Raw genomic sequence first — 21198 nt, 5'->3', positions numbered from 1 at the left:
TAAATATGAGTTAGATAAAAATGCTGAAATGAAGGAGCTCATCATGTTTGATAGGTGGTTTAGGACGTTTTCCATTGAGAGAAAATTTACATTTTAATTTTCCATCACACACAGGATTAAACAAATATGGAAATAATGGACCTTGTCAGGAAACAAAAAAAAATCCCAATTTTTATTCAAGTCCAGTGGAAAACAGGCTAATTCCAGCCTTTTCCTGAAATCCTCTTCATTGGAACAGCTTTTCCTGCAGACATCAGGTCCTCTGGTCTTACGTTACATGTTCATTTCTGCTGGGAATTACTGATAGTTTGGGGCGTCTGGATTTATGTTTGGTGATTGTTTCCACAGTTCTGCTTTGTTTTCTCATCCCTATTTGTGCTGACATTCCCCAGTGTCCCTGAGAGCTCCTGGGTGCCACAGTCTACTTTAATGCTCCATGAAAATGTTTAATTTATTTAGAATATCACTTCTTCTTATACTGACACTAAGCAGGTGCTCTGTCACTCTCTTTATTTTGATAATTACATCAAGTTTCCTCAACCCCAGACTGTGATTTGAACAATTTCAAGCCTCTGTATCTCTCAACACGCTCCAAAGATTTTTTTTCCACACTCCCATGGCTTTCCCAGGCGTTTCTAAGCACCTCCAAACTCTGCCAAAAGCCATTTTGATAAGGGATGATTGATGCAGCTTTCCATGCAAGGCCACACTGCTGGGGTGTTCAGTGGCACAGCCACATTTCCCATGGGATTTTCCACTGTGGTTCTTCATTTGTTCACAACTTTCACTCTGGCTGTCGCTGTGCCATAAATAAAGATGACTCTGCTAAGTTGTTCCTTCATGAGTGAAGGGGGCTAATTTGGAATCAGTAAGATATGCAAATAAATTGTGCCTTGGGCTGCATTTATCAACTTGTGTTTTCAGTTTTTAATTGAATGCCAAGTTGTTTTTCCCTAATGAACTTCCTGGGTAGCTGGACAGGAATCCTGTGTAGGAATCTCTGGGTTTAAGTAACAACAAAATCAAAGAATCATGGAATGGTTTGGGTAGGAAGGGACATTAAAGATCATTTTGTTCCATCCCCTGCCATGGCAGGGACACCTCCCACTGTCCCAGGCTGCTCCAGCCCCAGTGTCCAACCTGGCCCTGGGCGCTGCCAGGGATGCAGGGGCAGCCACAGCTGCTCTGGGAATTCCATCCAGCCAGGGAACAATTCCTCATTCCCAATATCCCATCTAATCCCACTTTCTGCCAGTGTGGAGCCGTTCCCTGTGTGCTGTCCCTGCATCCCCTGGCAATTGTCTCTCTCCAGCTTTCCTGGGGCTCCTTCACAAAATAACTTAAGATGTCCATTACTGATGACAGGATAATTAGCCAGCTCTTAGTTTGTTTCTTATGATACACTGATTTAATTTCTATTGTAAATAGTTGTGGGGTGTTTTGGTGAATGCCTTATGAAAGCCAAATGTATGCACTGGATCAGCAGTTCCCTTTTTAGCCATTAATATAAACCAACAATTCTAGCAGAGTTTGATTTCCAAGGATCCAAACAAGTTGAATTTGTAATGGCCTGGTAGTTATTTCCTTTTTTCTCTTTTCAAATTATCAATTACCAAATCTACAGACATGCATATATACATGTACACAAGTCTATATTAAATAGTATCTGTATGAACCCTCCTGCACTCTACCCTAGAGCACAAATAAAATAATTCCTGTTCAAACTCCCTTTTTAATGTGCCAATATCTCTTTTCACCAGAGCTCAGCCAATTCCAGTGCACTTGGATTGTTGCCTCTAGCTCAGTACTGGATTTCCTTTAAATTCAGTATTTGCTGCAGCTCCTCCTCATGTCCCTTAGTACTCTGCACTCATTATTGGAAAAGCAAATGTCCAGTTTAGGCACTTTTCCAGCATTTTTTGTGGTGAAGGGTGATAAAAAGAAAATCTTTGCCTTCATAGCCATGTCCTCACCTTCTTTAATTACTCCCATCAGCCATTCACAAATCAGCACATCCACAAAACTTTCACAGGTTTCAAAATGTTAAGCCTTAAGAGCTTCCTTATGTTTTGATTTTACTTAAGACTCTTAAACTCATAATCAGATTGTTGTGGGTTCTGCTTGCCTCAAACATAAATAAAATTTAGATAGCAGGAGAAGCCTATATCCTGCATTTTTAGAGTATTTTTCCACAACAGACTTCAAATAAAAGGGAATTTTAACCTCATTTTACAAAAAGAGTGCTGAAGGGGATTGACAGATGACTGTGCTGGGACAGTGCAACAGAACCACTGAACAGAGCTCAGGTTTCTGATTCCCTGGTGCTTTAAAAAGTTGATACAATTTCTTCAAAGACAGAGATTTGTGGAAAAAAATGCACTTCTTAAACTCTACTTAATTATTTCACTCTAATTATTTCACTCCACACAATTATATGGACACATATATATGTGATAAAAAAATGTGTGTGTTCAAAATAGAGCCTCATATTTATGAAAAGGGGAAAAGAATGAGATATTTCAAGAGATGAAATGAGTAAGATCACAGTACACAAAAAGTGGTCATTGTTCATACCTGGCCTGGTTGCAATTCTTTGTGTTGCTTCTGGATAAACTGATGTGTTTGGGAAAATAAAAGTGGCACCTCCTGAAGAGAAAGAAGAGAACATAACACCTAAAGATTCATTTCCACAGTCCCTAAATTCACCAATACTTTCCCCTCCTGTAGAATGAATGAGTGAGGAATCTGAATAGCTAATTTCTGCCTTTCGACTGTTAGATATAAAAGTTAATTCTAATAATCTTCTACGTCTATGTAAATCCATTCAAGTTACTGGATGAAAGTCTGTGCAAAATCTGTTTTAAGAAGGAGACAGTCAAGCTCAGGAAATCCCTTCTACCACAACCACCTCCACCTGGGAAGGTGGCTTTGCACCCCCTGAAATAAAACCTCTTTGCCTTCATTAGTGCATTCCCAGAAAAGTCCATGTTTTCAACAGAGACTTTTGGGTCAGACCCTCAGATATCTCATTAATCTTCCCCAGAGTGAAAAAAAAAGATAAATATTGAGCTTGATTGTAGGAAATGGAATCTCCCTTTTCTCAGGCATTGAAATTGCTCTGACTACACCAATGGAATTCTCATTACCCTATTCAGGAAGATCAAAAAAGTCAATTATTGCTGATTTCAAGAACTTTTTTTCTAACTCTTTTGTGACCCACTGAAAATTGAACAACTGATTTCCCATTTGCTGATGATCAGCACACCATCATTCACAGTCCCCAATGACAGATAATCTCATTTTGGTGAAATGAATTTCAGAATATCATTGTCAGTGCACACATAGAGAAAAAGATAACACACAGAACTGCTGAACAACACTTGGATATCCACAAGTGGAAACTGCTTGACAAATGAGAATCTCTAAAGCCAGAGATGGAAAAGACCATCAAGTCCATCTATTCTTAAAAAGGAGTTAAATCTCATCCAAACCACATCAAGGTAAATGGAAATTCTTTTTTGTTGCCTTTGGTGGGGTTTTCAGCAGGCCTAGAGCCCACAGCAGGACTTTGTTTGCCACTATGACCAGTGGCAAACCTCTAATGTCAGGGAAAGATCTAATCCACTGAATTTTGCTATGAAACTCACTCAGAGTGAAAAACGAAATAAAATATGAAAGAAACATTGCTATCCAAGTTTTGTTTTCTTTTTCTTTTGCATTATCCTTTGTATTATCTTTTTCCTTTCTCATAGAGAATTGTTATTTCTGGTCACTGTAGGTAACTAACACCCTCAGGCATGATCATGCAATACTCCAAACATCTTTTGTAGGGATATAAAACCACACTATTATTTGTACCATTCCATGCCATCCTCTGCTGCACAACTGTTACAGAAAGTTAAAATAGATTCTCAATTATTTTCATAAATACTTTAAGTTGCATCCTGAAAGACAGATGAGGCACGTGTCATTCTCCTGCCTACACTCTACACTTTTCTGGCCCAAATTAACACGAGGGTGAGTATCAACAAAAATAATTTTAAATTCAGATCAGTCTTAGTGGAATTCCCAGCTCAAGTCCCACAGCAGCTAGAAAATGAGATGAGCTAACTGCCTAAAGAGCAATTTTATTGATTCCCACAACATTTAGCTCATGGGATGGGGGACATCCTCATTCCCCAGAGCCCAAAGCACTTCTGAGCTCCAAGAAGCTTCTAGGGATCCATGGAGTAGATCTCACAGCAGAATGGACAGAGGGACCATAAAAATCCTCAGATGAAAGGCCCCAAACCTGCAGTTTTATGCTGTGTCAGGGACCCCATCCTCTTGCAGGACATCAGAAATTTCTGCACCATTTTTGCACCACCTGGCCCTGCGTGATCTCACCTTTTCTCTGTGTGTCTGTGCAGAAAACACACAGACAGCAGGGAGGGGACTCTCTTGCCTCCCTCCTCATTTACCACCTCCATGTTTTTAGCAAGCAGCCCATGGAAAGGAATCCTGTGCTTTTAGAAGATGATGACCTACAGCAGTGGGAGCAGTGCCAGCATTACCTGTGTTTCTAGCATGCATTAACCGTGGAGAGTTTTGTAAGGCTTTATCAACATCATCTGAAGTCAAATGTGGAAGAGGAGCTACAAAACAAAACAAAAAGCAACACCAAAATGTAAAAAAAATCGTGAATTATCTTTTTAAACCATATTTTTCCCCTGACAGGATTGCCTGAATGTGAATCCATCAACAGCCTGCAGTTTGGAGGGAGGTGTGTGGGCTACAGGGTAAATGAGGGCATTCATTTATCCAATATCATAATTTATTGTTATGAATGCACAAAATTTCTGGCTGGTTATCGACAGTGTGCGTGTGGAGGAGACTGCACCGCACTGGTGTTGCAATGCTTGGTGGTTTTTTCTCTAAAAACCATGTTCATTTTAACTTCTTTAAGCTGAGGTAAATTTTCCTCAAGCTTAGGTGAAAGCCCTCAATCCAGGTAATCCCTTTTTTCCCATTGAAATTCTAGCCATGCACTACAATTAATTTGCATTTGGACTTCAGGGACTTTTTTCCACGAATTTACAGAATTTTTTTTATTCAATTCAGTTGAATCTTCCCAATCCTACCCAGAGTACAGCAACCTCCTGCCATTCCTTAGAATCATGCCTGGAATTCACTTTATGAATCAATGTTTGCACTCTTGTTTAGTTAAAATGGAAAGAAATGAGTACGTGACCAGAAAAAACATCAGCACTGAACCCCATGGGATTTTTTCTTCCTGCTCAATATGCTCCATCTCAATTTTTTTCTTCCTGCTCAATATGCTTCAACTCAATTTTTCTCTGAGATGGATACCTAGAAAGAGTCACTAATTCTTGTCTGTGATAAAAATGAGTGAAATTAATGGGAATCTTTCCACCAAACTCAACAAGACTTGGGCTGGCCTCCCTGTTATGCTCTTAGGAACAGCAACATTTGCAACAGACATTTGGAAAACCCAATTATCCACAGCGATCAATCTGGGACTGACTGCAGGCAGGACGCAGGGCTGGCTTACTCTCTCTGAGGTAGTGTAGGTGTGACAGGAGGATGTCTGCATTGTAGCTGGGGGTGAGCCTCTGGAAGTCATCCTTGGTCATTTTGCAGAGCTCCTTGCCGTCGATGTTCTGGAAGAGCAGGATGTCCACGTCCGGCAGCCCGTACTCCTTCACCGCCCACTCCAGCCACTGGCGCACGTGGTCAGTGCTCCACAGCGTGGGGTCTGCAGGGACACACAGCAAAACATCAGGCAGGGATATGTGCAAAATAATCAATAATCCCTTCTTTACTGACTGCTGGAGGAGTTAATTTGGTGTGCTGAGTGCAAGGGAGAGCAACTGTGGAGGGCTGAGAGCTCTGAGTGCTAACAACAAAGCCTGTCAAGGGAACAAAGCTGTGTCAAGGGAAATATAGGTTGGATATCAGGAAAATTTTCTTTACAGAAACAGTGAGAAAGTTCTGGAATGGCTGCCCGGGGAGGTGGTGGAGTCCCCATGCCTGGGTGTGTTTAACAAAGCCTGGATGTGGCACTGGGGGCCAGGGCTCAGTTGGGCTGTTGGGGCTGGGCTGGACTCGATGGTCTTGAAGGTCTCTTCCAACCTGGTCATTCTGTGAATTCTGTGAATTGCTCTGCACAACTCCCTGAAGGAGGGGCACTGAGGGGAGGTTGGGCTCTGCTGTTGTGTCCCAAGGGAAAGGAGGAGAGGAAATGGCCTCAAATTTGGGAAGGACCTTGGGACACTGAGCACATCCAGAGGGGACAACGAGGCTGGAGAGGGGCTGGGAACACAAACCCTGTGAGGAAGCCCTGAGGGAGCTGGGGGTGCTCAGCCTGGAGAAAAGGAGACTCAGGGCTGCCCCCATCACTCTGCACAGCTCCTGAAAGGTGCCTGTGCTCACCTGGGGCTGGGCTCTTGCTCCAGCAGCACTGACACACCCAGAGCACACAGCCTCGAGCTGCACCAAGGGAAATACAGGGTGGAGAGCAGGGAAAAGGTTTTTGCAGCCAGGGTGAGAAAGTTCTGGAATGGGTGCCCGGGGAGGTGGTGGAGTCCCCATGCCTGGGTGTGTTTAACAAAGCCTGGATGTGGCACTGGGGGCCAGGGCTCAGTTGGGGCTGGGCTGGACTCGATGGTCTTGGAGGTCTCTTCCACCCCAGGGATTCTGGGATTCTATGAGCAAGCTCCTTCTCCCACTCAGCTCTTCTGCCTCATTGTTTTTAGGCCTTTTTAACCATTGTTTTTAGCTCTTTTTAATAGAGATTCTGGCCCACTGACAGCACTGCAAGCTGGAGCTGAACAAGTTTTGATGCCCTCTGTTCAATCTTTATCTTTATTAAAATGAAATTTCCACTCATGTTTAGAAGAATCTTTCTTGGGTACAGGCTAAATAAGCACTCACAGATTCAGGCAATTATTTCACAAACTAGAGTGGGTCTCTAGTTAATAATATTAGAATATTAAAATATTCTGCTTCTCAAACACACCCCCAGGAATACACTAAATAAAAAAGTCCCTTGTTGAGCTAACCATGCTAGCAATTACTAAAAGTCTTTTTTAAAAAAGTGCCAAACGTTAGGAAGAGAAAGGTTTTGGAACATTCAGAAGCTCTGTATTTCAGTGTTGGCAGGACATTTATTATTCAGAGCACCACTCTCCTGTCTCCAGAACAGAATTGACAATACCATTGCAGAGGAGGACACTGCAACAGATTTGTCCACACCTTTCTTGACAAATAACTGAAATAATCACAGCTTGCAAAACTGGCCACAGTCAGTACTCTTGCATGTCTAAGCAACTGAAAAACTGTAATAATATTAAGCAACATGGCAGAGGCAGAAATATTTCACACCAGCACCTTTCTGCTGGAGAGGAACCAGCAGCAAACATTCCCCTCCTGGCTGCAGGTGTTGAGTTTACCCTGTGCCCATCCTGTGGTTTAGGAACACCCACAGATGCCATGATGCTGTGACTTGGAAACAGGCAGGCTAATAATTCTGCAGAATATTCCAGGTTTGTTTGGAGGACAAGGCAACAAGAACAAGGCAGCAATCTTCTTGTCCCATCAACTGTTGAATCCCACAGCCAAGCCTGCCAAGGCTGACCAAGAATTTCTCAATTGTGCTCTTACATTGCAGTGGAGTTGTCAGTTTGCTTATTAAAATGTTTTATGCTGCCCAGACTCAGGGGATAACCCATGTAAAGGCTCTTCATGCCCTGTTTGATCCCACAGAAGCTACTTTTTGGTATTTTCAAAGATAACCTGTGCTACAGTGATCCTTTCTCTCTCTCTCCCACACACCCTGCACCCAGTTTGGGATAAGAAATGGAGGTGCTTCTTCCTTTTGCTCAATTTGGGGTGAAATCCTCCAAGAAGGAGCTACAGGAGCCAGATAAGATCTGAGTGCCTCTTATCAGCCCATTCTGCTGCTGAAAATGGGGAGAACAGATTGAGGAGGTGCCCTCATGATCCTCCTCAGCTCATTCTCTCAATAACCCCTACAAACTACTGCTCTTTTCCTCCTGATCACTGCTTTTCTCCAAATCCTCTCCAGTAATCTCAGTGAGGTTGAGGAAAATACAGTTTTTTTGGCTTGCATTTGGTGCAGAGGGTCTGACCTGCTGGCACAATGACTCTCCGTTCGTTGGTCGTCATGTTTGGGGGGGGAATGTGCTTCTCCTCCATGTAGCTTCCATAGTTCATCCCAACACTATCTGAGCTGCTGACCATCTTCCCTCCTTTTGCCACGCTGCAGTCATCTGGAGAATTCCTAGGCAGACAAGAAAGGTGTGCTTCCATTATTATTTCAGTCCTTATTAATATAATCAGAAGAAAATCACCTGGAATGAAATGGAAAACTGGAAAACCCAGTGCCCCCCACCCAGTGACTCTGCAGGTTCCTTCAGTTGTCCAAAAACACCAGGTTCAATGAACCATATAATTATTTCTGTTACCAAAGGATCAGGCTCTCCTATCTCTCCAGAAGTTATAAATACTAATAATTTAATTCCAGACATGGAATGGAGGCTTGGTCATGAGCTTGTTCAGCAAGGAGCTGCATTTCGCTTTCCAAATATCTCACAGCCAACTGAGAAACACAGAAATGCACTTACTGCATGTTTTCTGGGGGGAAAACTATTCTTAGTTGCCATTGTCCAAGCAGTCCAAGGCTTGGAGAGCTGCCCACCTCCACTGCCACCGCTGTTCCACACTCAGTTGCACTTCATGTCATGCAATGTATTCACATTTCTATGTAAGGCTCACAAAAAAAAGGGAATATTTGCCAAAGCCATGATTTAAAATACCACACGCATGACTGGAAAAACCTTTCAGCTCCTGACTAGCTCAGTCTCCATGGTACTGTAGTCAAGACAGGGAAATCTGCAGAGGATCTGCAACCAGACACCTCTTTAATTTTGGCTTTGCTTTCTGAATAGAGTCTTTAGGTTTAACATCCCACAGGGGCTTCCCTAATGGCATTTTAATTGCATCACAGTTTTCTTTCTGGCAGACACAGACATATTTGTCCCTTAATTTAATGTCTACAACGTGTTTCATCAGAGGGAGAAAAATTGTTACAAAAATCAAAATAAAGAACTCAGCCATGGGGAATACCTTTAAATGTAAAGAGTTTGTTTGGCAAGGGAAGAAGGGTGTTAGCTGGGGATTGGTTTCTTCAGCAATACCTCATTACTAACAAGCTTTCCTTTAGCCCTGCCATTTAACTCCTGAAATTGTGCTGTGGCCTCACTGAACAAGAGGCAAGTCACAGATTCATGGAATCGTGGAATTTCAGAATGGGTTGAGTGGGAAGGGATTTTAAAAATCACTCAGCTCCACCCCTGCCATGGCAGGGACACCTCCCACTGTCCCAGGCTGCTCCAGCCCCAGTGTCCAACCTGGCCTTGGGCACTGCCAAGGATCCAGGGCTGGAATTCCATCCCAGCCCTGCCCACCCTGCCAGGGAACAATTCCCAATTCCCAATATCCATCTAACTCTGCCCTCCTTCAGTTTGAAGCCTTTCCCCCTTGTCCAGTCACTCCAGGCCCTTTCCAAAGTCCCTCTCCATCTCTCTTGGAGCCCCTTCAAAGCCCCGTGACTCAGTTGTGTTGACTGCTCAGCACTATCATGCTTCAGGAACTAACCCAGCTATAATTCTCTCATGAGTGTTTTAAAAAAAGAACCAGCACTTGGAAAGCTGAAAAAATAGCGTAAATCTTAAATACTAGAAGAAAATAAAAACATAACATTATTTTTTCTACGCAATTTTTCTACTAATTTTACCCTTCTGTGTTAAGGTAGATATTAAGGAAAAAAATCAACTGCTGCTGATTTTCAGTTAAAAAAATAAAATATTTTTTTATTTTTGAGATCATTCAATGGTTGGCAATTTTTTTTTTTTTTTTTTGAGATCATTCAATGGTTGGCAACATCATCTTTAGGAGAAGGATGAGGGCCTCCAATGCTGCCTGGAAAATGTTGGCTTCACACACTTTTTCCAGGATTTCTCTAAAGACACCCCCTATGAAATGTGACCTGTGTAAAAGCCCTGCAACTGCTCTGTCAGCCCCAGGACTGAAAAACAACCACAGGGAAAACACAGCCAGCACCTGCCACTGCATGGTGGTGAATTCAGCCCTTCCTCTCACAACCAGAGCACTTGGGCAATATTTTCTCAGGTTTAGTTTTGCTCTCCTACCACACACCACTAAATATAACCCTGGGATGCAGCCCATTTCTGTCCAAACAGAGCAAAACAAAGCTGCTTTTTGTTTCAGACATAAAATCTGAAGGAGAGCTTTTGTGATGATTCCTTGTGAGTGAAATGTTGCCTTTTTCTGCTTCCCTTCCACAAATACAAATGGCATAAATGCATGAGTGAGCCTGCACTTGAAATTATGGACATTTGGAAACATCCTCCACCACCTGCCCTTATACCTGTGCAGATGTGGACCCCAACTCCCAAAAGCAATTTTTTTACAAAGAACTATTTGGTTTATTCACTGAACTTTTAGCTAGCAACATCCTTTAGTTTAACTGGCAAAATTATTTAATTTTTTTTTTTTTCTGGGGGAAGAAACTTGGGCTAAAGGAACTCCAAAGTGAAATATCCCATCAGTAGCAGCCGACAGCACTTCTACAAGCAATGGTGCATTAAAAACACTCTTGTAAACACTGAGCAGTAAATGATGTGGAAGATCCAGTAGCACAGAGGTTTTGGCAATCTGACAGGGCTTCTGAGATGGTTTTCTTGATCTGAATATAAACACACAGGGGTGGGGAAGAAGATCATAAATAAGTCATAACTTTTCATTAAAATCCAGAAGCAGATGGTCAAGGGTTTTGTCCCTTTAGCTCACTGGGTGGACAAGCAAATCCCCCATCCATCAAATCTCCTAAGGCCACGCTTAATTTCAGGCATGGAATCAACTCCATGGGATTTAACAGGACTACTCTGGTACTTCAAATTGAGTGTGTGCCCTAAACCACTGAGCCTGGGCTTAACTCAACTGCCTGGAACAAACTTGTACAGCACAGAAAGCAAAACTGAAAATGCAAGCAGATGATAGAAAAACGGTGTTTCTAGTGCCCAGAACAACAAGAGAGTGACTGTCTACAAAGGGTTTTTTTTTTGGACTTTCTGTGAGTCTGCTTTATTTCTGTGCCACCAGGGCAGCAGGGTGGAAAAGCAGCTTTTGGAAAGTGTACCCAGAGTGAAGGGTGCAGCTCTGCAGTGATTCATCCCCAGCTCCAGGTCTGAAATGAAAGCAGAGATGTTTTTCTTCGTGGCTGCCTGTTATTTTTGCCCTTTGTAAATATACTCTGTTACATCTGGAATTTACAAAAAAGGAAAAAAAAATTAAAAATTAAAAAGAAGTAAGACTACTCACAGTCATGGAACCCAAGAACACTTTGTCCAGTCTTGAGATGATAAATATCTGCTGAAAAAGTATTCTCTCCTTCAGACTTGAAAGCCTCACCTTAAAGCAGGGTTACTTAAAATCAAGCTGATTTGATAGTTAAATTTATCACCCATTCCTACCAAAGCTGACTGGAGTTCTGCCAGTCATTGACTCTGATGAAAGCAGATGTAAGTTCATAAATAAGCACATTTTTTCCTTTTCACTATGCTACTATTTTCCCCAGGTGACATAAAACACCTGTGCTGTGCTGAAATGCAAGGTTTCAAGAGAAATTCAGATTAGGAATCAGCAAAACCCTACATGTGTAGGGTGTATCATTCCCATAATATAAACTCCTCTGTTCAATATTTCTGAGTTTCAGAGGGAAATAAATGAGAAAAAATGTATTGTCCAAATATCTACATGTCTTCACAAGTCTAATAAGCACAGTTTGGATTACAGAGCTGCTACAAGGTCAGCTCATGCTGAGGGCAGTGCAAAGCTTGCTCAGCCTCATCCTCATTCACTGCAGCCACTCAGGTTGTGGTGAATTTGGTCAGTGCTTCCTCCCCAAGGAGTTTGTCACTGAAAAAGTGACCCATGAAGAAAAAACCTGAAACTTCCCCAAAAGTTATTACTTTGAAACACAATGGGGACAGCCAGATGCTGCCAGGTGAGAAGGATCCTGTGCTGAGACTCTGAAAAGCGCTTCCAGAGTGTTTTGGAGGCCTCAGCACTCAGAGAACCATGGAATTCCAGGATGGGTTGGGTTGGAAGGGAATTTGAAGCTCATCCAGTGCCACCCCTGCCATGGCAGGGACACCTTCCACTGTCCCAGGCTGCTCCAAGTCCCAGTGTCCAACCTGGCCTTGGGCACTGCCAGGGATCCAGGGGCAGCCACAGCTGCTCTGGGAATTCCATCCCAGGGAACAATTCCTAATTCCCAAGATCTCATCTAATGCTACTCTCTGTTAGTTTGAAGCCATTCTCCTTCTCCTGTCGCTCCAGGCCCTTGTGAATATTCTGTTTCCATCTTTCTTGTCAGCTCCTCCAGGCCCTGCAAGGCCACCCTGAGCTCAGCCCAAAGCTTCTCCTGTGCAGGTGAGCAATGCCAACTGTGCCAGCCTTTCCTGCCAGCAGAGCTGCTCCATCCCTCTGCCCATCCTGGAGCCTCCTCTGGATTCCCTTCCAAGACTTCTTGTGAGAGCAAAATTTCCCACAGAGAACTCCAGCACAACAGAGCCATGAAAATGCCAGAAAACTCACACTGGTCAAAATATCTGCTCCCACAGGCTCTTGCCCAATTGCTCAGTGACCTGGGCTGGGGAGCTGTACACAGAGAAATAAATAAGTAAATGAGTGAGTAAGTAACTGGAAAAGGGATGGCCAGGGTGGGAACAAGCTGCCAGGTCTGTGGAAAGCACTGAAGTCCCTCAGAAACACATCATTGGCTAAAGCTGCTTAAACTGGTGCTGAAACCATGTTGACAGTCTTGCTAATCTTTGCTATAAGGTGACAAAAGCAGTCCTAAGATGACAAAAAAAGAAGGAAAGTGCAGTCCCCCATGGCCACTCATTCATGACACTGCCCTGCTCCATGTTGGGCTTTGCATTTCCAGCAGCCCCAGCAGGCCATGGCCATGGAGAGGCTGGAATGGGGTATCCCTCTCAAACAGAGCACCCAAACCTGGGGCAAACCCCTCTATTTGGGGTGCCCTGGGCTCAGTGGGTGCTCAGGGTTACATGGGGCTGGCCCAGGGTCACTCAGAGATGTCACCTGGAGCCACCTCTGGCTCCTTTCCCCTGTGACAGAGCTGTTGGCTTTCTGTAAACACAACACAAGGTGCTTTTCACTGAGCTCTACACACAGCAACCACTCATCTCCAATCAAGCAATAACTTTGGCCCATCCAATCTTTTAATTTTCTTTTTTATTTTCTTCCCCTTAGCTTTCCCCAGCCATCCTGCAACCCACAGCTGCTTCCAGCCTCAAGGCCATGGTGGCAAATGCAGGCAGTCAGAGTCTGGCTCACTAGAGGCCAGTCAAGCTATAAATATTCCCAGCTTTGCTCTTTGTGCTCCCAGTGTGGGGAAACAGCTGGTTTAAGTTTGACTGCACGTTGTCATTTCTCCATTAGTGCAAACACTTCAATATTTCTTACGTGTCAGGTTGGAGTGAAGAAAGGGAAAGCAGAGAAGGGGGTCACAGAAAGCCAAAGTTAAGAAATGATGTTCTGTATATACATAATTTACAATTAGATTGCTGCCTGGGACAAGGCTGAGGTTTGACATGGTGATAGCTAGGCCAAAGCCACAACAACTTCCCAGTTGGCCTATAACTTTCAGGACCTATTTTCTCTTGTTTTTCTTCTATTATTTTTATAGAAATTCTATTATGATGGTAATGGATTACATTTCTCAAATTGTATTTCATTTCAAGAGCTTTTAAGGCTGTTGTATTTGTGGTTTGATGAAATATGAAATACCAGGAGATGGGGCCCTTCCCAAACCACACGTGCCTTCTTTTGTGGACAGGGATCATATAGAAAGTTAGGAAAATTGAGCATGCCAGGCATAAACAGAAGTGACATCTTGTATGGAAACCATAACCCCCATGTCTGTGGAATGTCTGCTGATTTTCATGATTAGCACAAAGGGGCTGTGAGGGTGCAATTTTTTTTTTTTTAAGGACTTTTCCTTACCTTCTGTTTTGTCTTGAACAGCTATTCCTAAACTTTAAATAGTGAACAACCCCAGTGATGCTGCCCTGATCAAAATGAAACACCCACTAATGACAGGGCAGAGGAGAAAACTCACCTCTAAGTGCTCTGGACACAATCAACAGGAAATAAAAAAGCAAGGATGGCAATAGACTTAAATAATGACAGAGATCACAACTCTTGTGGGGTCCTATGCCATTATTTGAAGATTATTTTTATATTTCACTGCCCATCTCAAAGCCTTTGGTTGCTGGGAATTCAGTGGTCAATCCCAAATGTAGCAATGATAATTATGAATGAGTTCATTATCCCAGACTGGAAAGCTTCTTGTTTAGCACCTGCCAGCCCAAAAAGCTTCCAGAAAAACAAAATAGTTGTAGTATTAGTGAGCTGAGTTTGTTTTTCCCCTTGGCAACATGTTTGCCTCAAGAACAGAGCCAAACTATGCCCACACACACACACGCAAGTGCTCGTGTTAAGCTGGTGGATTTTCAGAGCAAAGAGGAGCTTCTTGAAGCAGTCACACATCCTAACTTTACCATTTTTCCAGCTTGGTAGGCAGCCACCCCACCAACCACCCAGTCAGTGGGAAAAAGGATTATCAGTCTGAGATAATCAATGTCTTTTTACCAAAAATTAATGACATTTTACACAGGCAGCTCCAATAAGGAGAGTCATCCTCTTAGGACAGATCTCCCAGCTCTGCCCTGGGCTGCAGTAGGGGCTGACTCTGCTGGTCATGCCTTTTCTTTGGTTTTAGTATTAAGAGTTAGATAAAGAGTTTTTATTTTGGTATTTAACAAGGATTTTTATGGTGTAATAATTCGTTAAGGTGGAATATGCTGAAATGTATATAAATCATAGATGGCATATACAATTGTATAGATTTTGTAAATTAGCATATTTAACAAAGATATTTTAATGAGAGGCTTAAATGAATAGCATGACATTTTTCTATTTTAAACTAATTTTTTTAGATAGGCCTAATTTTAGTTTATATGACATATTTTAGAGGGGGCTTTGGTTTTTTAAGACAATGTAAAGTTTTTTGGTTTTAAAATGTGAGTTTTTTAGGATGCTTGGTTTTTTTGGCTTAGTAGATTATTAGGATTATGTTATGATATTAGCTTTGAAGAATTACAAGTATGTATTTTAAGGGTATAAAGAATATATAAAAGGTAGACAGAAAAAAGAAAAGGTAACAAAAATCATCATGGCATCACTGGAGACAGAATCCCATGGCCTACTGGGGGCTTTGGGCTGGGCTTATTGTTTAGTCTGAGCTGAGATTCCCCAGGAATGCCAGGCTGGATGTGCCACCAGATGTGGAGGGCACGTGGCACCATGCCCCCATCATGGGGCTGTGCTCCAGGGCTGGAAAAAGTCTTGGGAAAACCAGAGATGGCAGGAGGGTGGATGCACATCAGCCCTGTCCCTTCACAGGCTGGATGCTCACCAGGTGGGGATCAAGAGGATGGGGACAGAATTTTCAGTGTCAGGATGAGGAGCAGTGACCACAAACAGAACCACAAGAAGTTCTACCTCAACAGGGGAAGAATTTCTTTACTTTATGGGTAGCAGAGCTTTGGAACACCTGCACAGGGAGAACAAGGAGTCTCCCTCTCTGGGGACATTCCAGACCCACCTGGATGTGTTCCTGTGTCTCCTGATCCAGGTGACCCTGCCTTGGCAACAAGAATGATCTCCAGATGCCCAGGGAGAACAAGGAGTCTCCCTCTCTGGGGAGAACATTCACCAGATGGGGGCCAGAGGATGGGGACAGAATTTTCAGTGGGAGGATGAAGAGTGATGGCCATAAATGGAACGACAAGAAGTTCCACCTTAATGGGAGGAAGAATTTCTTTACTTTATGGATGGCAGAGCTCTAGAACTGCTGTCCAGGGAAAACAAGGAGTCTCCCTCTCTGGGGAGGACACTCACCTGGTGGGAGTTAAGAGGATGGGGACAGAATTTTCAGTGTCAGGATGAGGAGCAGTGGCCATAAACAGAAACACAAGAAGTTCCACCTCAACTGGGGAAGAATTTCTTTACTTTATGGATGGCAGAGCTCTGGAACTGCTGCACAGGAGCAGAGAACAAGGAGTCTCCCTCTCTGGGGAGAACATTCACCAGATGGGGGCCAGAGGATGGAGACAGAATTTTCAGTGAGAGGATGAAGAGTGATGGCCATAAATGGAACGACAAGAAGTTCCACCTCAACAGGAGAAGAATTTCTTTACTTTGTGGGTGGCAGAGCTCTGGATCAGCTGCACAGGGACATTCCAACCCCACCTGGATGTGTTCCTGAATCTCCTCATCCAGGTGACCCTGCCTTGGCAACAAGAATGGTCTCCAGACATGTCTTCCAAGCCCAACAATTCCACAACTCAGTGATTCTGTGGAGCTGCCTAAATGCTCTAATTAAATCCACCAGTATCATACCATGATGTAGAGGTGCCTCCTACAGCTTAAAGCCTGCCAGTCTGGATCCTGGGAGCAGGATGGATCTGTTGGAATACAGAGCTCCACATGGATGAATTTTCCCTCCCCATGCCTGGGCACAGTAGCTGTCACACATCCTGATGGTACAAGGCACCTCAAGGCCTCCCCATATTCCAATCTGCTGGCTTGTATAGCACAAAGAATCTACTCCTTAGGAGACTTTACATCAAGGGAAAAAAAAAAAAAAACACCAGCAAAGAAACTCAAGTTCACCCTGGACTCTGCAAAGTCCTCCAGTGTGTCAGACGTTCTGAACCTGGAGAGTACAGAGGCTCTTTGATGAAAATTCAGGCAGTTACATGCAAAGAAAAATGGTATTTCCCAAAAGAGCCAGCACAAAAGATGTATTAAGTGATAATTTCATTCTCAAATGGTTTTCAAGCAACAACTGGTAGCACTTAAATCAACATTTTGCACATGATTAAATCCTAAGGACAACTAATTATTTCTGGCATTTCTTTCAAACTTCTCTATCAGCCAAGCTGATGTTGGAAAGCTTCTGCTGTGCTTTCACTGCAGTTAACTTTCAAAATACTTCTTCAATGAAATCATCACGCTGCTCATGGCAAGAGAAATTTATCTGTGGCCTGAATAAGACTCTGTGTTCCCTTTCAGCCTGCCTGAAAAAGATGGATTACCTGCAGTAAATGTCATTATTCCAAGGTACCTTTGTGTAGTGCCACCCATGGGCACGGCAAAGCCCCGTGGGTGAGCATATTCCAAGCCCACTGGGAAATCCATGGATTCATAAATGTTGTTCAGGCAGTACCCAGAGCCTCATGAGAGCATTTCCACAGAGTGAATTTCTCCCTGAATGCATGACATGAATTGCACTCATTGTGGCAGAATTTGATGGAATACATAAAGAACAATAAACAGCAAAGTGCCAGTGTGGCATATGCAACATCCAGATTTATACTGCAGAGTGAATCTTTTTGGCCTGACACAGGAGCAATAAATAGCAGGAAACAGGATTGTTACATTCAGGTGAAAGATTGACTGTAGTGTAGCACAAAAGGTCTCATTAGATTTATGTACCTGGAAGGAACAGAATTAATGTACTTTGAGAAACTCAATTTGATACCACCTGTATTATATATGCAACAACAGCCAGGTAAATGATAGCTTTAATTTAAACTTTTCTTGCTTTATTTAATTTAAGGTAAGGCCCCAGACTGTATTTTGTGGTGCTGGGCTGCAGGGTTTATCTTGAAAAATACTGTTATTGTTAAAGAAAAGTGGGTAGCTAATCCCTGTGCAGCACACTGAAAATAACCCTTAATTTCATTCTAATGGCATTTCTCCGGTAGTCACAGGAATGCCAGCTCTGAGACTGTTAAATTTGGAATTTAATGTAGGGCAATCACAGCCAAAATATGTCTGGGGAAAGTCCTAGCAGAGAGGGTACATTCCTTCTCTGTGTGGGTGCTTAATTGGGGGTGTCTGAGGAGTTCAATGTGCTCCCAAAATTTTATACCCCCCTCCAAAGCACAGAATATATGGCCAGGAAGCTCTGGACAGCAAAAAATTGCAATGTTAACTTCTCCCTGGCCACCACTTCGTGGGATCTCATTCCCTGCTTTGCATCCAGAATTATTCAGATCCAAGTGTTCACATGAGAGGACAGAGATGCCCTGGAGATCCTCAGGGCAGCACTTGCACAGCTCTGAGATGTGGGGTTTTATTTTAGACTCCTCTGGGACAACTCAGATTTTAAAATGGGTCTAAACAGAGCAGGTACAGTTGTAATAAAAAATGAAATGCAGCTCCAAGCACTCCAGGAATTGCTTGTGGAAATATTGAACTGACAAAGCATTTTAAGAAGTGAGGAAATATTATAATTTAATATTATCATTTAAGGAAATAGTTTTATGGATGGCAAAAGAAGAGAGTAGGGAAGGCTTCTGCAGAAAAGAAATGCAAATTAACTCACAGAAAGGCAGGGTAGCACAATCTGATTCACACTTTGTTCTCCCTAAAACTGGCAGGAAAACCACATTTCAATTCCCAGAGTGTAATAACACGACATATCACACACATGTATGTGAGATGCAGAAATGCCACAACTTATTTATTTTTGTTGATTGGCAGTGTTAGCTCTCCATTAAAAGTGTAGTATCAAGATCTATTTTTTCAGGCCTGAGTTAGGCCCTATAAAATAAAACTTCTCTGATGAAATAAACAGCGGTTTTCAATGACAATAATTTAAAAATATTGTTTTTGTGTATAGTATGAGCATGCAATATTTTTTTGCTTTTCTGCTAATTTTTTTTTTTTGGTAGCTTTTAAGTGATTTTTTTTCTTTTCCTTTGGTAGATTTTAAGCGATTTTTTCTTTTTTAACTTTTTCTTTTCTTTTTCTTTTCTTTTTTTTGTTTTTTCTTTTTCAGCAAGTCATGCCTTAGGAAATGTATTGAAGTATGAATTTTCCTTGCTGTCTCCATTTAGGAACTCTGCACTGATCTTTCAAGAGGGAAGGCTGTAAAAAAAGTCAAGATTATTAAACAAGCACTTCCCACTGTGCCAGGCTGCTCCAACCCCAGTGTCCAACCTGGCCTTGGGCACTGCCAGGGATCCAGGGATGGAATTCCATCCCAGCCCTGCCCACCCTGCCAGGGAACAATTCCTCATTGCCAAGATCCCATCCACTTTGAAGCCATTCCCTGTGTCCTGTCCCTCCAGTTCCTGACGAAGGGTCCCTCCCCACAAGCACAAGCATTTCATGAGGACAGTGCAGACAGCCCTGAAGGAAATGCAGGCACCTGTATCCACAAAGAGGAATTTTGGCAGCTGAAATCTCAGCCACCGCCCATGCAGGGAGCCACAGCATCACCCTGAGTGCTTCAGTGCATGCACATGCTAATAGAAAACAGCAAAAAGAAGGAGAAAATACAGAATCATGGAATGTCCTGAGTTGGAAGGGACCCACAGGGATCATCCAGTGCCACCCCTGCCCTGCCCAGACCCCCCAAAATCCCACCCTGGGCATCCCTGGCAGTGCTGACCAGAGGAGCTGTGGCAGCCTCGGGGCCGTGCCCATTCTCTGGGCAGCCTGGGCAGTGCCAGCACCCTCTGGGCAAGAACCTTGCCCTAAAATCCAACCTAAACCTCTCAGCAACAATTAACTCTGATTATCTACTCCAGTGCACTTTATGGAGTTTACACTGAGGGAAACTGTGATCAGTTCTCTTACAGAAATGCTAGCACAAATACCTCAGAGGCACTTTTAGGAAGCAGGTAAGACTGATTTTGAATCAAACACCATTTGTGATTATACCTGTGCATTTGCTTAGCACAAAAAACAAAATTAAAAAGACACTGGAATAGATTAAAGACACCTGAACTTCTGAATAAGCAACCTTACAAGAAAACTTCCTCTAATTCTTGGTAACTTCAGCTCACCATTTATTTCTACGTATCTCAAATCTTTGACTGCTCACTGGAAATCCTGCTTTGACTTCAGCCCAATTCCCACCCTCACCACAGAACAGGAGAGGTGTGATAAGCTGGCAGACCACTTTGCCCTGCCCGTGGTGCTCATCACACCAGCACAGCAAGTGTGAACAGCAACCACAGAGCCCCAGGGCTGCGGTTTTCCTCAACAACTGACCCTGGGAGACGAGATTAAAACACAGCACAGGTGTTTGTGACAGCAAGATGTGAAGCACAGGCTCCACTGGTACATCACCAACAATTGTCAGCAACTGACTCCTCTGGACCTTTGCCCTCCAGCAACACCAAAGGAAAACTGTTTTGACAGTCAGGGATTTTAAACAGGAAAGCACTTGTTTGGATAGCTTCCTTAAAAAAAATACAAATCTTCATTGTGTTTCTTCAGATGTCCCACAGGGTGCTCCTAAGCTTGGGAAAGGCACCAGTCAATATCCAAAAATCCACTTTAATACCTTTGCAGACTAATTGACACAAGTCTTCTTTATAGTGACATTCCCCAAAAAATGTCCTGAGACAACAGTCAATAGATAGACACTCTGTGGCTACTGCCTGTTGAGTTATTTATTTTTCTGTTCCTTTCTACTCCCCTGCCTGCCTCCATATTGATGTTTTTTCAGCATGAGTTCTTAAATCCAGCTCCACTTTTTGGCATTATGTTTACAGTGACTACAAAAGGAAAGATCAATAGTTCACTCCCTCTGCCATTACAAGACTTTACTGCCAGTGTTTCCCTGTTTGGTTATTTTTGGAGCAAAGACAACTGCCCAAATTGCTGGATTTGACAGCTTCCATGGAGTGTTAGATCACACACACCACACCCTTTGATGGATCAATGGTGCTGCTCCAGGCTACAGCAAATCCCCATTTTATTAACTTTAACATGTGCTCTTTCACCTGGTGTGCAAAGCAAATTCACATCCAAAAATGATCAGCAGTCAGAGGAAAGGCATTGCACAAGCTCAGGAGAAGTCTGTGTCAATAGCACCATTTCAGACCCTCTGTAACACCTGACCATGGATTGCAGGTCAAGGTAGGGCAACCTGGAGACTTCTAGGATAGCAGCAGTGGCCAGGTGGGATAATGAGGCACC

At 43.1% G+C, this 21198-nt stretch overlaps 1 protein-coding gene across 3 annotated transcripts in view; it reads right to left on the bottom strand.

The window, feature by feature from the left end:
* The window catches only part of ERG (ETS transcription factor ERG), a 150242-nt gene that overhangs the window by 12239 nt on the left and 116805 nt on the right, over nucleotides 1-21198 (bottom strand). For all 3 annotated transcript variants that reach the window (XM_058823029.1, XM_058823044.1, XM_058823037.1), the window contains 4 exons: nucleotides 8151-8302; nucleotides 5552-5755; nucleotides 4554-4634; nucleotides 2575-2646 (listed from right to left, as the gene is read on the bottom strand). In XM_058823029.1, the coding sequence (XP_058679012.1) occupies nucleotides 2575-2646; nucleotides 4554-4634; nucleotides 5552-5755; nucleotides 8151-8302 (509 nt within the window). The remainder of the gene's footprint in view (nucleotides 1-2574; nucleotides 2647-4553; nucleotides 4635-5551; nucleotides 5756-8150; nucleotides 8303-21198) is intronic.

This window comes from Ammospiza caudacuta, chromosome 2, assembly GCF_027887145.1.
Source record: "Ammospiza caudacuta isolate bAmmCau1 chromosome 2, bAmmCau1.pri, whole genome shotgun sequence".
Taxonomy (NCBI): Eukaryota; Metazoa; Chordata; class Aves; order Passeriformes; family Passerellidae; genus Ammospiza; species Ammospiza caudacuta.
Note: the sequence above shows the minus strand (reverse complement) of the source record. Positions and strands in the feature narration are given on the sequence as shown.